The sequence below is a fragment of the Salvia hispanica genome, chromosome 3 (assembly GCF_023119035.1).
Source record: "Salvia hispanica cultivar TCC Black 2014 chromosome 3, UniMelb_Shisp_WGS_1.0, whole genome shotgun sequence".
NCBI classification, from domain to species: domain Eukaryota; kingdom Viridiplantae; phylum Streptophyta; class Magnoliopsida; order Lamiales; family Lamiaceae; genus Salvia; species Salvia hispanica.
Genome location: NC_062967.1, coordinates 18,269,710 through 18,285,172, shown reverse-complemented (window position 1 = coordinate 18,285,172; position 15,463 = coordinate 18,269,710). Strand labels below are relative to the sequence as shown.

Genomic DNA, 15,463 nt, shown 5'->3' with positions numbered 1-15,463 from the left:
TTAGGATGTCTACTGACTTTTTCAACTAACTTTTTATTACATTTTCTAATATCCATGCCTAGTCAAAATATGACGAATTTTTACTTTGGATTTTAATTTGAATGGAAATGACACACACGACTCATAAGACGAGATAATAAGAAAATGTATTTAACAAATTTATTATATACCAATTTATACATTATACATTTGTATAATCTTGGCAATATGTATTATGTAGATCACTTAATCATCTTTACTGTAAATATGGAAAAAAGGGAGTATGATTATATTACTCCGTTCATTAATTGTTGTATTATAAACATTTATTAATTGTCCGTTATTTCATTTATCATTTATAGTTTCATTTTAACTCGATATGACCTTCAAGAAATTGTATAACTTTGTAAAGAAAAATAAAAAATACTTTAGTAATAACACGTGTCCTACTTTTATACCGTACAAATTAATAAGCTGAATTTTCTTTTTCGTCAGTCCTATAGAAATAGTATGTATCTATTTATAGTAACCTTTTCTCTTTTCCATTTATTTTATCATTCATAAATTTCACCATCCACTATATTATTTCAACTTTCTTTTACTGCGTATTAAAATCTGTATGTTTTCTAATTAGTGTATTTCTAGGAAATAGATTGAATATTAGCTTTGCAATCGAACATGAGTGTAATGATTAAATTTAAACAATAAGATTTATTAATTAAAAAATAATAGTAAATAAAATTTTAAATCACTGCCATTCTAAGTATATGATGAAATGTGACAGTTTTTACATGAGCATGACATGCATAAGACACACATCTAGGTTGTGAAAAATGTGATGACATTGACACATGTATGAAAACGTGTCAGCAAAAGATCCCGACAGCTGCCACGTAGCATCCAATGGTGTGTTACGTGGCATCCAACCCCTTCTCCTAGCGCTCCCTAAATATACATAAATATACATGCCATAAAATCCCACTTATTGATTCCAAAAGATAGAGAGTGATGGATAAAGGGGAAGAGCAGGTGCCGCCGGGGAAGGCGATGAGCATGGAGCAGCACGTGCTCGACAGAGGGGCGCAGATGCTGCAGTCGCTCTCTCCCATCAAGCAGATGAGCCAGCACGTCTGCACCTTCGCCCTCTACAGCCACGACATGTCCCGCCAGATCGAGACGCACCACTACGTCTCCCGCCTCAACCAGGACGTGCTTCAGTGCGCTGTCTACGACTCCGATAATTCCCACGGCCGCCTCATTGGTACGCTTCATAAACGCTACAAAAACTCTTCTTTTTATTGACAATTATTTGCGTTGGAAAATAATTTAGGACGAAAAAGAAAGTCTTCCTATATTAAGAATAAATTAACTTAATTTTTTGGTATATTCTGAAACATAAATTAGCGTATTAACGGTTTTTTCTGTTATAGTGAAATTACGCATTCTTTCCTTTTCTTTGCCTTTTCTTTTCTTTCTTTTCTTCTTTGATTTTGATTTTTATTCTAGGTGTGGAGTATATCGTCTCGGACACCATCTTCGAGAGCTTGCCTCCAGACGAGCAGAAGCTGTGGCATTCTCATGCTTATGAGGTTCGCTTACTGGTTTCTTCATAAATGCAAACTTTGGGATGTTGGGTTTTAAAATCATGGACTTTGTGAATTGATATTTTTCTTAAATTTAGAAGTGGTCTACAACATTACTATATACGTTACATTCTACGTGTTACTTCCCGATCCAATTTAGAAAGTATATTTTTGGCAAAAATTAATTCGATATGAGCAATCATAAATTATCTCTAATTTTTGTAGACAACTTTAATACTATCAGATAAAAACTATGTTGAAAGTCATGTTGTATTAGTTGAGCTAAACAACTTACGAAATACTACTGTAAAGCTTATGATATATTAGATTATTCTAGAAATACTAGAAATAGGTTTTGGAAATCAATATCTATTATTTTTACATATATGGTTTACCAATTTTGATGTGTAGATCAAGTCCGGGCTGTGGGTGAATCCCCGGATACCAGAGATGGTCGTGAAGCCTGAGCTCAAGAATCTTGCCAAGACATATGGCAAGTTTTGGTGCACCTGGCAAACAGATAGGGGTATTAATTTCTATCTTTGAGTTTACAATTAGTTACTCAATTTTGGATATTAGTTACTCAATTTTGGCACCATTAGGTGATAAGCTTCCAATGGGGCCTCCAACCCTAATGATGTCGCCCCAAGGGGTGAGTATGGGGTTGGTGAACCCGGATTTGGTTGCAGCGAGGGACACCCGGTATAATATATCGACCGCTGCTATGAAATCGGGTCGGGCTGAACTTGCGGAGCCCGAGTGGATCAATCCGCAGGCCGACTATTGGAAGCAGCACGGTAAGGGGTTCGTTGTCGACGTTGAGTCGGTGGAGATGAAGAAAATCGCCCCATTTCCATAAGAGACATGACAATCTTGCATATGCAAATGGGGACCATGAATTGTAATGGTGAAGCCTGTATGTATATATGTAATATGTGGCCCTATATTCATATGTATGTATTTATTTTAATAATGTCCTTGGCATGTTTGGTCACAACTCGCAACTCTTTGTAATAATAGTATATACTTTTGCTAGCAAAATGAAATGTTTTATCTTTGTCGCCTCATTTAGGATGGAAAAAGTCTTCTATTCCAAGAAGAAAAGCTCAATAAATGTTAGGAGTACTCACTAATGTACTAGAACTCCACCATTGAACATTCTGTGACAAAAAAATAAAAATCGTTGAGCACTTGCTTTTGTTGTGACGGTATGAGTGTATAATACTATAAATTATTTAGAAATAAACGAACATATCCTCAAAGGGGACAAAAAAAATCCGAACCTAGTTGTTTATTTTTTATTAAAATAGTTGATCTAAAACATGTGTCATACTCGTAGTATAGTTGGTATACGAATTCTTTTAATTATTGTAATAATTAGTTTAATACAACTATAATTGGAACTCCAGTGTTGAATATTCTCTGTGAAAATGCCCCATGACAATGTCTTTGTTTTAGGATGACTGTGTTCTTGTCTATCTTTATCATCAAAGATGACACAATCGTAACGTCCAAAACGAAATGTTACTCTATTCAAGAAAAGCTCAATCCAAATTGAAAATAAAGCTCCTTTCCTATCCATCTACTTGATGAGATAATTTAGCTAGAAAAACGACGACTTCACAAATTAAAAAGCCTTCTTATGTAAGACAAATGTGCACACACTCCAGCATAAGACGTGGGCCAGATCTAAAAATAAATTAGAGTCTTCAAGTGAAAAATAAATTTGTTTAAATATTAAAATAAGATAAAAGTTAGTAAAAGAGACGCCATTAGTGTATGTATCATAATTGTCAAGCTAATAGAAGTCGAAAAGAATAGTAGTTTACGGGGTTAGTGGATAGTGTGACTCACATTATTAGTAGTGTCTAATGATGATATTCACAGACGGAGAGAGTATGTATCATAATTGTCAAGCTGATAGAAGTAAAAAAGAATAGTACTCCCTCCGTCCCATTAAAGATGACCCACTTTTCTTTTTGATTTGTCCCAACCAAGATGACTCATTACTTAAAATGGAAACCCATTTATCTCTACTTTATCCCTTCTTTCTTACTTTACTCTCTCCATTTAACACACAAAATAAAGTTGCATAAAATCCTGTGCCGCCCAAGAAATGGGTCATCTTACTTGGGACGGAGGGAGTAGTTTAAAGTAGTGTTAGTGCATAGTGCGACTAACAATATTAGTAGTGTCTAATGGGGATATAAGTTGTAAATAAGTTGATGTTAGGAGTAATAAATTGGGACAGTTTTTCAAAAATGAAATATACGTATTTTTGTGGGACGACGAAATTGAAAAGTACACATATTTTTATAGGTTTTGGGGAGTGAATGATGAATATACTTCACATTCTATTAATTTATTGCACTCATATCATATTTTAAAATTAATATATATAAAAGTGAAACCCATATTCTACTAACTAATTCAATCTATTTTAGTATTAATTTTTTGAATACGTACCGAAATAAATGTTGATTTTTAATGGTTGACGGAGTGTGTACAACAGAATAAGTAATTTCAAAACTTCTATGTGGTCGTTGCGATGTATACAAGTTTTTAAACATTGAAATTCTAATGTAAAATCTAGTACCACTACTACTAAAACTATTGAATTGGTTTTATTGACAAGAAGATAAATGTAATGGGATCGGAATAATTTGACCTTTCAGTTTTGTACATTTTTGTAATAAAATGAAATTTGTGAAATAGTCAATTCAAAAATCAACTGTCATAATTTGCCAACTAGATCAAGTTGCCAACTAGAGTTTGGTAGTTAACGTTTTCAATTTTCATGCTGTTTCAAATAGTATTGTTTTATCCATTTCACACGCTTTTCTCAGCGCGTGAAGCCAGTCGCCTCTGTCTCCAACAAATTCGTCAACCTTTTTTGTACATATAAATATGGATGGAGAAAAATGCACATTTCTTATCCGTGTTGAGTTCGTACAAAAGCTTTTCCCCCCTTTTTCTTGGCTAAGTTTGGTTTGCTGAGAGCTCGTGGGTTTCTCGTGATTTTCCATCTTTGAACTATTTGTTTAAACTCATTTCACCTTAAAATTCAAGGTTTAAATTCTTGATTCTTGGCGTTACTTGCAGGGTTTGGACATTGATTTCATTTTCAGTCTTCTTAGGTATAGACTTCGTTTTCCCAATTCCAAAAATTCAGTAGCTTGTTTTGCAGACCTTTATTTTCCTGAAGAAATCTCGATAAAAATGTGATCTTTGCAGCTTTGAGTTCTGAAATCTTGATTTTGCAGAGGTTAATTAATAAATTCATAAATTCTTGAATTTGTTGATAGAGTTGGATAAGTTTTTTCAATGGAGTCTGAAACGGCGGCGAAGTTTAGTCTGTGGAAGCAATCGTCGATGGCGCCGGTGAGGGACTATGAGGAGCTTGATGATGTGGAGGAGCACGAGGAGAATGATGTGATTGACATTGATCCTGGGTTTAAGCTGATGTATTTGGTGAATGGGGGTGATTTGGATGGCATCAGGGAGCTGTTGGACTCTGGCGTGGATGTTAATTTCCGGGATATTGATCACCGGACTGCGCTTCACGTTGCTGCTTGCCAGGGGTATGATGATGTTGCTCGGCTGCTGCTTGAGAACGGGGCGAAGGTGGATTCTTGTGATCGGTGGGGGAGCACGGTATAAGCTTCATCTTGAGCCTCAAAGCATGTTTTTTTAAGCTTGTGTGGTAGTTCTTGATATGTGCACATTGTGTCAAGTTGGCTATGTTGTGTTTGTGTTCGTGTGTTTGTGCAATGTATGTGTATGTGTATGTGTGAATTGGATGGATGGTGTGGTGATGATTGCTTTCATGCCCTTGCTGTGCAATTTTTGTATGTCCACAAGGAACGCTGCTCTACTTTGTGCCTCGATTTACTCGTTCTTGATTGTGTCAAATTTGTGATGAAACTGATCTTCAAGGGTGTTCTACCAAATATACGCAATGAAGCGTAGGTTTCTTATACCGATCGTTACAGTAGTTTGGGATAATCACCATGGAGTGAACGAGTTACAATAGCATACAACTTCTAATTTATGTCTTTCTAGTTGTTCGACTATTTTGTAGTAGACTCTCGGTGCTGATTTATAGTTCCGACGACAGATGCAATTTGCTAATCTTGCTTTGATTTCTTAGCCACTTGCAGACGCCATACATTATAAAAACAACAGCATAATCAAACTATTGGAGAAGTACGGTGTGAAGGATCTTGTAAGTCGTTTATGCACACCACACTGTTTTCCTGCTCGTCCGAAAATTGTATGTCATATTTCTCTCACTCTGCTTAGGGCTTAACATGTCGTGGTTTTGCCCCCTTAGATGGCTCCTATGCACGTTGAAAACGCCCGTGAGGTCCCAGAGTATGAGATCAATTCCAATGAACTTGATTTCACCGGTAGTGTTGAAATAACAAAGGTATTTTCATAACTATTCTTTTCATATCATTAGACTGTATACTGAATTATGCAATAGATGATGATCAAGAACTTCATGGCAGGGAACGTATCGGATAGCTTTGTGGCGTGGAACCAAGGTTGCTGTGAAAACTTTTGGGGAAGGAATTGCTATTGAGGACAAAGTGTGAGTTCCTCAAATATATAAGGTAATGCCTTTTGAAACGTACCGTCGTCTCATTACTGTCCCTTCTTTTGCAGCAAAGCTTTTAGGGACGAGCTTGCATTGCTTCAGAAAATCAGACACCCGAACGTTGTACAGTTTCTTGGCGCTGTCACACAGAGCAGTCCAATGATGATTGTGACCGAATACTTACCTAAGGTGTTTATCGAAGCAGCCGAATTTTTTCATTATAGCTTTGAAATCAACTCTCTTGTTAATCTAATACATGCTCGATCTTGCAGGGCGACCTCCACGAATATTTAAAGAGGAAAGGTCCGCTAAAACCTGCAACAGCTCTCAGATTCGCAATGGATATTGCCAGGTTCGTCATAATTTTATTTCGTCCAAACATAATTAAATACACCTTTTCTATGTGAAGACGAGTAAAGTCATCTTGCGTTTTTATTGGTGTGCAGGGGAATGAACTATCTACACGAAATTAAATCCGAAGCAATTGTTCATCGTGACCTTGAGCCTTCGTAAGTTTGTAGTTTCCATCTTCTTTATGAATTTGTGTTCGTATATGTATGAGTTTCTCGTGGCATTTGCTCATATGCTCAAGTGAGATAACAGGAACATCTTGCTGGACGACTCCGGTCACCTTAAGGTTGCAGACTTTGGAGTTAGCAAGCTTCTTAAAGTCGCCAACAGAATCAAAGAAGACACGCCTCTTGCTTGTCACGACAGTTCTTGTGAGTTCCCGTCTCAAATTACTATAATCGTGTGTCAAACAAATTATTGGATGCTTAGAATATTCATCTGTTCGTCATAAATAGATCGTTATGTCGCACCAGAGGTCTTCAGAAACGAAGAGTATGACACGAAAGTAGACGTATTCTCATTTGCATTAATTCTACAGGAGGTAATGTCCCATTTAGATATGCTTCTTTGGACTGGCTTCGTTTTTTCCCGTAGTAGACTTTGATAATCGATCTTTTTGCTGTGTAGATGATTGAAGGATACGCGCCATTCTATTCAAAGGAAGACCACGAAGTTCCCAGATATTATTGCGAAAAGGAGCGCCCTCCTTTCAAAGCCTCGTCGAAGTTCTATGGCCACGGACTAAAACAGTAAGTTGCTCCCAAGAACCAAAATTTTATAGATACGAACGTGATAGAACGGTATCGTGTGGAGTTATTAATGATGAGTTTTTTGCAGTTTGATTGAGGAATGTTGGAGCGGAAATCCAGCTAAAAGGCCGACGTTTAAGCAAATCATTCCTCGACTGGATGCCATCTACAACCGATTTGGGCACAGAAGGCGTTGGAAGGTACTTCCCGTCTCGTTCCTTTCCCTCGTGAAACGACTTCCTCTGTTTTTCGATTTTGTTGAGTAAATAAGTGGATGCTGTGCAGGTGATGAGGCCATTGAAGTGCTTCCACAGCTCGGATTGGATGAGAGACGGGTCGAGCCATACACATTCGTCTCGCTCCTCATGAAACTGCAGGTGAAGAGGGCCATTGCTATGCTGTTGAATTTGCTGCTTGAAGAAAAGCTCATGTTATTGTTGATTAGTGATAGTGAATTTATAATCTGAAAATGTAATAGAGAAAGAAGATAGGAAGCCTTAATCTGTCATGTAATGTGATTCTTTTGAAATATACATTCACAACAAGGAATAATTTTGTTAATAAAAGATGTAAATTAATTTTGGCTAGTATTTTGTGTTAGCAATATCATAAAAGTGGAGAAGAGTCGCTAAATAATTAATGTTTATGAAATGCTCACCCCTGAAAATTTCCAATTAATAAAATAAAAGAAAATGGTGGAAGAAAAAATTGCAGATCCTATGCATTACATTTAACTTTATTTGTTTGGTAGATTATATTGTAGTGGTGTTTCTATGCAAATTGCTAAAAGAAATTATCTAAGTACATGTGGATAAATTTTGGTCAATACCACAGTTTAAAAATAAGATCAATTATTTCACATTTTTCTTAATTTCTATGTGGGGATAAATTCCAGCATGTGATTTATTGAAGTAACAGTACATAAGATTTGCTTAAATAATCGAATGTTTTTTCCAAATAGTATTTTTAATTTTCCATATTATACATAACATTTCCTAAACATAAAATTAAGAAAAATGTCAAAATTATGATCTAATCAAATATTTATGAAAATCACATAATTGACCAGAACTTGACTAACTAAAACTTTGGACACTTTTTTTGTAATCTACCCAATTAAATAATAGGTGTGTAAGCACTTGTTTAACTACACACATTCCCCAAATCTAAATTTATAGAAAATTAAAAAATATTAAAATTATGATATAATAGATATTCATGAAAAATTACATAATTGACCTAAATTTGACTCAACTTGATGGTCGTTTGCACCCAATTAAATAATAGGTGTGTAAGCACTAAGCACTTTTTTAATTACACACGTTAAATAACATTCCTCAAATGGAGTATAAAATTATGGAAAATTGATAAAAAGATCAAAGTATAAACATAATCGGATAGGGTAGTGATAAAATGCAAACTTATATATTGTATAAACTCAAAACTATTCAACACAGTTTCAATACAATATCAACACAGTGTAAAATTTCAAGATTTTAATGTCAACACAGTATCAACACAACATCAATCATTGACTACCGTTGAAATTCTGTTGACATTTTCCTGTTAATGTTTTTTTATGATCTGTTGACATTTTTCAATGGTCCAGATCATAGTTTTGAGTTTGTACAATATTTAGTGTTTTCATTTGATCACCTCCCTAATCGGATAATTATAAAAAATGCATAATATGTGTAAGCACTAAGCACTTGTTTAAAACTACACATATTACATAACATTCCAAATTTGGTTCACTTGATAGATAGGTGTGTAAACACTTGGTATCAAAGTTATAATGTAATCAAAATTAAATACTCCCTGTGTCGCATTTTAGAAGTCCTGATTTACTATTTTTAGGTGTTCCACTTTAAAAGTCCGAGTTGAAATATTCCACAAATAATGATAAGTCTCACATTTCATTAATCTTTTTTCCACTCACATTTTATCACAAAATTAATAGTATAAAAAAGTAGGACTCACATTTCACTATTTTTTTTCACCAACTTCCTTTACATTTCTTAAAACTTGTGTCAAAGTCAAACTCAAATGAGACTCCTAAAGTGAGATGGAGATGTACTATTTATGAAAAGACTAAAATCTAAATTTGATCTCTTAAATTTATTCTGTTTTTTTTTTATTATTCTACTTCCTTTATCCACAAAAATATAGACTTGATTTATCATTTCAGGTCGTCCATAAAAATTAGACAAAGTCTAAATATGAAAAAATCAACAAATAATAATCCTAATAAATATGGACTCCACAATCCACTAACACTCATTCCAATACATTTTTCCTCTCTCACTCTCTCTCTTATTTTTTTCTCCTCTCTCTTATTTTTTTTTTCTTATCTCTCGCTTATTTTACCAATTCCACATTAAAACCTATGTCATTTACAAGTTTATCAAGTTTTCGGGGACGGAGGGAGTGTATATATAAGGTGTGTTACCTTTTATTTCAAACAATATGTTTTGGTTCAAAATTAATATTTCTATTAAATTTAACTACCAAATATTTTTTTGAACAAATTATGATCAAATTAATCTAATTAATTTAATATTAAATTTATAAAATATTTTTTTATCTATAATAAAAAAATACTATTAAAATTCATAAAATAATTTTTACATATAATAAAAAAATATTATTAAAATGTTCTCTTATTGCTAAAAATTAGATTGAATTAAAATTTATAAAATATTAAAAAATTTAATTTTTATTATCGGTGATATATTTTTATCAATTTTAACACGACACGAACCGGCACGAAATTAATGGTTTGGGTCAGAGCTTATCGTGTTCGTGTCCTTATCGGGTCGACCCATTAAGGACACGAAAATTTCGTGTCGTGTTCGTATCGGGTTCGTGTTATCCGTTAACAATGCGTGTTCATGTCGTGTTCGTGTTATCCGTTAGCACATAATATTTTAATATTATTATTCTTATTAACACATAATATTTTAATATTATTATTCTTATTATTTTCATTTTTCAATACTTATTTTCGTGTCATTAATGGGTTTGTGTCGTGTTCGTGTCTGAGGGTAGCGGGTCGTGTTCGTGTTCGTGTTCGTGTTGTTATCGTGTCGACACGATAACGACCCGACATGCACGATTTGCCACCCCTAAGTATATTCATAGTTAAATCACTAATTAGACTAAAACACGTTTGACCATCAAGTTTTAATTGAAATGTTAATTATGGAATAAAAGATATTGTTTTCAGACCAAAAGGTTACACATTTAGTGTATAGGACCAAAAAGGTTTTAGAACTTTATGAAAACTACTATTACCTTCGTCCCAGTCTAAACGAGATGTTTCACTTTTCTTTTTAATTTGTCTCAACTAAGATGACTCATTACTAAAAATGAAAATAAATTTTATCTCTACTTTATTCCATCTCTCTTACTGTACTCTCTCTATTTAACACACAAAACATCTTTCTTGAGACGGAGAGAGAATAAAGTCTCTTCTATATTATTTTCTCTTTTACTTTACGTAATCTCCACTTCAACTATTTATAATTTATCATTTTTCTAAAACACGTGCGAAAATAAAACATCTAACTTAGTCTGGTACAAAGATAGTACATAATTGACTAGAATTTTCCTAAAATTTGATGACATTTATGCAATTTAAGCACTAGGCATTTGTTTAACTACACACCTTATGAGCACAGGTGAATCAAAACATAAAATTAAAGCAAGACAGTGAATATGCAGATGATCAAATGTGTACAAAACAAGTTAATTAAATGGTCAAACCCCACAAAATTCATATATATAAACTAACTCCCATTACATCATTAAAATCCACATCCACGATACCAATATATCAAGGTTTTGGCGTAGGACCACTAAAAAATTACATAAATATGTTTGAACATAAGAAGCAACATATCTTCAACTAGTGCACCTTTTTACACCATCGATCACCACATATCTTTTTGCTTCTCTTACTATATAAAAACTCATTTATGTAAAATATATTTAGCTGAACAATTCCCAAGTAACACAATATTTTTAATGATAATTTGGTAACATATTAGCTAAACTTTTCAATCAAATAACTAGGGTTTCAAAGGATGCATAGTGGTTGGAGGAGTTGTGGGGTATTTAATTTGATTAGTTGTGTGCATTGAAACCATTGAAATTTCAACATCAAGAACCCTAAAAAATATACTGGAATTGATCTTGGTGGTCCCTTCTTGGAAAGAATATTGGTTCTAGTAGGACTTAAGGGCATATATCCCTACATTAATTCATATATCGATCTCCATTCGTGAATACATTAATATACACTCTTATATAAGATAAATATGATCTAGTAATGGAGGAATCTTGTTTTCGGCACCAATATAGTGTACAAGCATACGCATAAATCGTTTATTAATGTACTTACAAGTGTTTAAGGTGTGAAGGTAGTAGAATCTAACCTGGCAATGCAGTTTAATCAGGTCATACGAGTGACAAATGATTTAATTTTGTGAAATTAAATACTATAGAATCGACCTGCATTTGGAGTAAATGATCGTGGCCTATTCATTTTCTCTAAATCGATTTCCGGCGAGTGAGAAATAGTGAATTAAAATTTGTCATTTAAATATGAAATAATAAGATGAAGATTAAATATCACTACACCAAAAAAAACCGTTAAGGATGATTCATCTAAGGACGCTAATTTGTGTTTCTAAATATACCATCAAAGATTAAAAAAATGTCATTATTGTTGGTGTCTCAACAAAAATTAGAGAACGCAAACAAAAGCTTCCTTAAAAAACAGAAGATCAAGTTAATTTATCATTAATTTAAGGACATTTTCTTTTGTGTCCTTAATTGTTGTTATTTTTAAAAAATTTCAAACGCAATAATTGTGTCTTAGTTCTTGTGTCCTTAAAATATACTCCCTTTGGTCCAAAGCAGTGGAGGCATTTCTTTTTGGCACGGAATAACAAAAATCTATGTAATGTATTACTCCTTCCGTCCCACTTTAGGAGTCTCGGTTGGAATATTCCATAGTCGGTAATAGGCCCCACATTCCACTCACCTTTTTCCACTCACATTTTATTATAAAACTAATATAGAAAAGTAGGACCCACATTCCACTATCTTTTTTCACCAACTTTCTTTATATTTCTTAAAACTCGTGACGAACTCAACCGGGACTCCTAAAGTGGGACGGAGGGAGTAAATAAAAAGATAATAAAGTAGGAGAGCGGAAAAAGTAGAGAGAATAAAGTAAGAGAAGGGGAAAAGTAAGAGTGAGAAAATGTGTTACTTTTTACCAAAAAATGAAATGATTCTATTACTATGGAACGAACAAAATGAAAAATTGACCTACTAGTATGGAACGGAGGAAGTAAGTTTTTGTAGTGAATGTGTTTAATAGTACTCCCTCCGTCCCATCACAAGTGATGGAATTTTTTTGGGCACGAGATTTAATAAAATGATATATATTGAGAGGAAGCCCGCAGGGGTAGCGCCAGGGGCGGATCTATGCATGCTTAAGGAGGGGCATTTGCCCCACCTCATATTTTCATCCCTATATAAATATTGTCTTTCATATAATTTATTTCTTTTAATTTTCAATAAATGCCCCTCTGCAAGTTTTTAAATTATCTTCATAGATAAATTTTCCCCCGTCCCTACAAATTTCTGGCTCTGCCCCTGGGTAGCGCAGTTGGCAACGGAGGGGCAGATCTTGCTGCAATGATATATATTGAGATAGTGGAGAGAATAAAGTATGAGAGAGATAAAGAGAGAACAAAGAGAGAAGGAATAAAGTAAGAGAAAACTAAGAAAGGTTTAAAGTTTTGTTTTTTGTTAAAAAAATAAATTGATCACTTGTAGTGAGACAACCCAAAATAGAAAGTTGATCACTTGTGATAGAACGGATGGAGTACTTATTGGAAATGAAACTTCATTAAATCATGTATTTAAAGAGGTTTCATTTCTAAGTGCAAAATTATGAACACAAGTAAGGGTTTATGAAACACACACTTGCGCGCCATCGCTGCCAGCTAGCTCGCCTCGTGCCATGTAACATCCGAAATTTCGAACCATAATTTTAGAGCCGTAAAATTTTTATTTAATACTGTTAATGACGTGGGAGACGTGAATTAAATGATGAGTGATTTATTGCATGATTCCTTGTGACCTAATTGCGAATTGGAGTTGAGATTGAATTAAATAGTCAATATTGTTGATAATAGTGTGGTGAATTATTTACCTAAGGGATGAGTGAGATTTAATAGGATCATTATTTATTTATTTGAAATTTTCGATCCCTACTACTATTGGAGAAGGAATTCTATTTTTCTTAGATTTAATTATTGCTTGAGATAATTACCTAAATTAAATCCAAAGTCCGATTTTTCCTTATTTTCCTTCATGAAATTTCGACCCCCATGCCTATTATAAGGAGATTTTCGAAAATCTCCTATTTATGGGAGAGAAGAATATTTAATTATATTATTTGATCCCTTATTTATTCTCTTCCATGAATAAATATAAATATTCTAGCAAATCTTACCATATCTCAAGGAGATCTTGCCATATCTTATTTTAATTAATATTTGGAATTGATTCCTTATGGAGGAATCAATATTAACGTCTATTCCCTATTCTTAGTGGGAGAATTATTATTATTATTCTGCTCCGTGATATTGTATTCTACTCCGTGAAATATCTAAATTAAATCATAGGCTAATTAAATAGCCTAAGATTTCTAAATCCCCTTATTCCTCATCAATATTAACGTCAATCTCTCCCACCATATCTCTCCAAATCTTTTTTATTTATTTAATTGAGGAGAATCAAATCTTCCCAAATATTCTATTTAATTACCTAGAGATTTTATTGAACCCTATAAATAGGAGTAAAACCTAACCCTAGACCCCCAAAAATCGCCCCCCACCCCATATCACACGCCACTCCTCTCTCTCCACTCTCTCTCAATTTTCTTCTACTTTTCTCCAATAATTCTTCATCTTTTGAGAAGAATTAGAGTTTGAGCCTCACGAATCGTTGAAGAATCAAGTCCCTACTTTGTTTCTACCGTTCGTTTTAGCAAGAAAAGGTACCTATATATTAATCTTCTTCATCTAACCGATTAGTCGGTGCATGTGCGTGTGTGTGCGTGTGTGTGTGTATGTGTGCGTGTGTGCGCGTGTGTATATGTGACGTGTGAATAACACTCATGTGTGACATAAGTTGATGATAGATCTAAGATTGTTGAGTGTATAAATTTATATGATGAGCGTGTCTTGGTTTTGAATGATAAATATAAACCGGATCGGTGGGAAAAAGGGGAAGCGTTGGGACATGCATGATTTAGGAGTTGATGTTGAAACTGATACATGATATGTGCGTATGTGATTAAAAGGTGAAACCTCGGTTGCGAAGCAGGATAACAAAAGAGAGAAACATACTTGAAATCTAAGCAGTCAAGGTGGGTTTATTCTTAAACTATTTTATGTTGCAAATTTATGAAAGTGAAGAGATAAGGGCGGTTTAAACTGTTATGTCATGCATGTGATTGTTTTGATGATGTTGTGCGCCTGATGCCTAGTTTGTGAGTTCGCTCCATTGGGCTATAGGGCTATGGATATGTATAAACGAATTCGGGTCTGAGTAGGGCCGCAAACCCTACCAGGCTAGTGTACACGGTGGGATCGGGAGCCGTCCTTGCTAGTCGGCCGGTCTCGTGGGCGAAAAGTGTGGCCACACTTTCGTCGCACCATGGTAATGTTGTGATTGTGGAAATTTATTAGGAATCGGGGAGTTGTTTGACTGACCAGTCTATGAAAATATTTTTGTGATACTCGATGATATTTATTTTGATAACTGTAAAAACTCGAGTTCACTATGGTAAGGGTGACATAACTATTAAAATGTTTTGGCAACGAGTTCACTGGGTATTTCAAAATACTCAGCCATGCATGTGTTTTCCTTATGTGCAGGTTGAACGGCGACGAGCGGTGGCGGGTGTTGAGCACATTAATAAAATAAGATGGATATTTTAAACTTCGAGTGTAGTTGTGTCTTCATACATAGCTTCACTTTCTCTTGATTGCTTCCGCTGAATTTTTGAAACTTATTAGTATCATCTGGTTGTTTTGAACTTATTCCTTTTGAATTAGAAGATCGAGACATATTGTGCTTTTGTTGAATTTATGTCAAACCCTTGACTTTTGATCATT

General features: G+C 34.2%; 2 protein-coding genes across 5 annotated transcripts; both read left to right on the top strand.

Moving 5' to 3' along the window:
• The first annotated feature begins 962 nt into the window (after window positions 1–962).
• On the top strand, window positions 963–2,603 carry LOC125210659 (oil body-associated protein 2C). Its single transcript, XM_048110213.1, has 4 exons — window positions 963–1,240; window positions 1,486–1,568; window positions 1,974–2,088; window positions 2,165–2,603. The coding sequence occupies exons 1-4, from the start codon at window positions 988–990 to the stop codon at window positions 2,419–2,421; spliced, it is 708 nt and encodes a 235-aa protein (XP_047966170.1). The 5' UTR covers window positions 963–987; the 3' UTR covers window positions 2,422–2,603.
• A 1,904-nt stretch (window positions 2,604–4,507) lies between these two features.
• LOC125215315 (integrin-linked protein kinase 1-like) lies at window positions 4,508–7,849 on the top strand. Of its 4 annotated transcripts, none has more exons than XM_048116699.1 (14): window positions 4,508–4,565; window positions 4,665–4,699; window positions 4,868–5,216; window positions 5,713–5,787; window positions 5,896–5,991; window positions 6,074–6,156; window positions 6,231–6,351; window positions 6,435–6,514; window positions 6,609–6,671; window positions 6,766–6,884; window positions 6,969–7,054; window positions 7,141–7,262; window positions 7,351–7,462; window positions 7,548–7,849. In XM_048116699.1, exons 3-14 carry the CDS (start codon window positions 4,887–4,889, stop codon window positions 7,629–7,631), a joined length of 1,371 nt encoding a protein of 456 aa, XP_047972656.1. In that variant the 5' UTR covers window positions 4,508–4,565; window positions 4,665–4,699; window positions 4,868–4,886; the 3' UTR covers window positions 7,632–7,849. The 4 variants fall into 4 exon arrangements, with proteins under 4 accessions (XP_047972656.1, XP_047972655.1, XP_047972658.1 ...); XM_048116700.1 differs by having other exon boundaries at window positions 4,542–4,576; XM_048116698.1 differs by having other exon boundaries at window positions 4,518–4,699.
• Window positions 7,850–15,463: the final 7,614 nt, after the last annotated feature.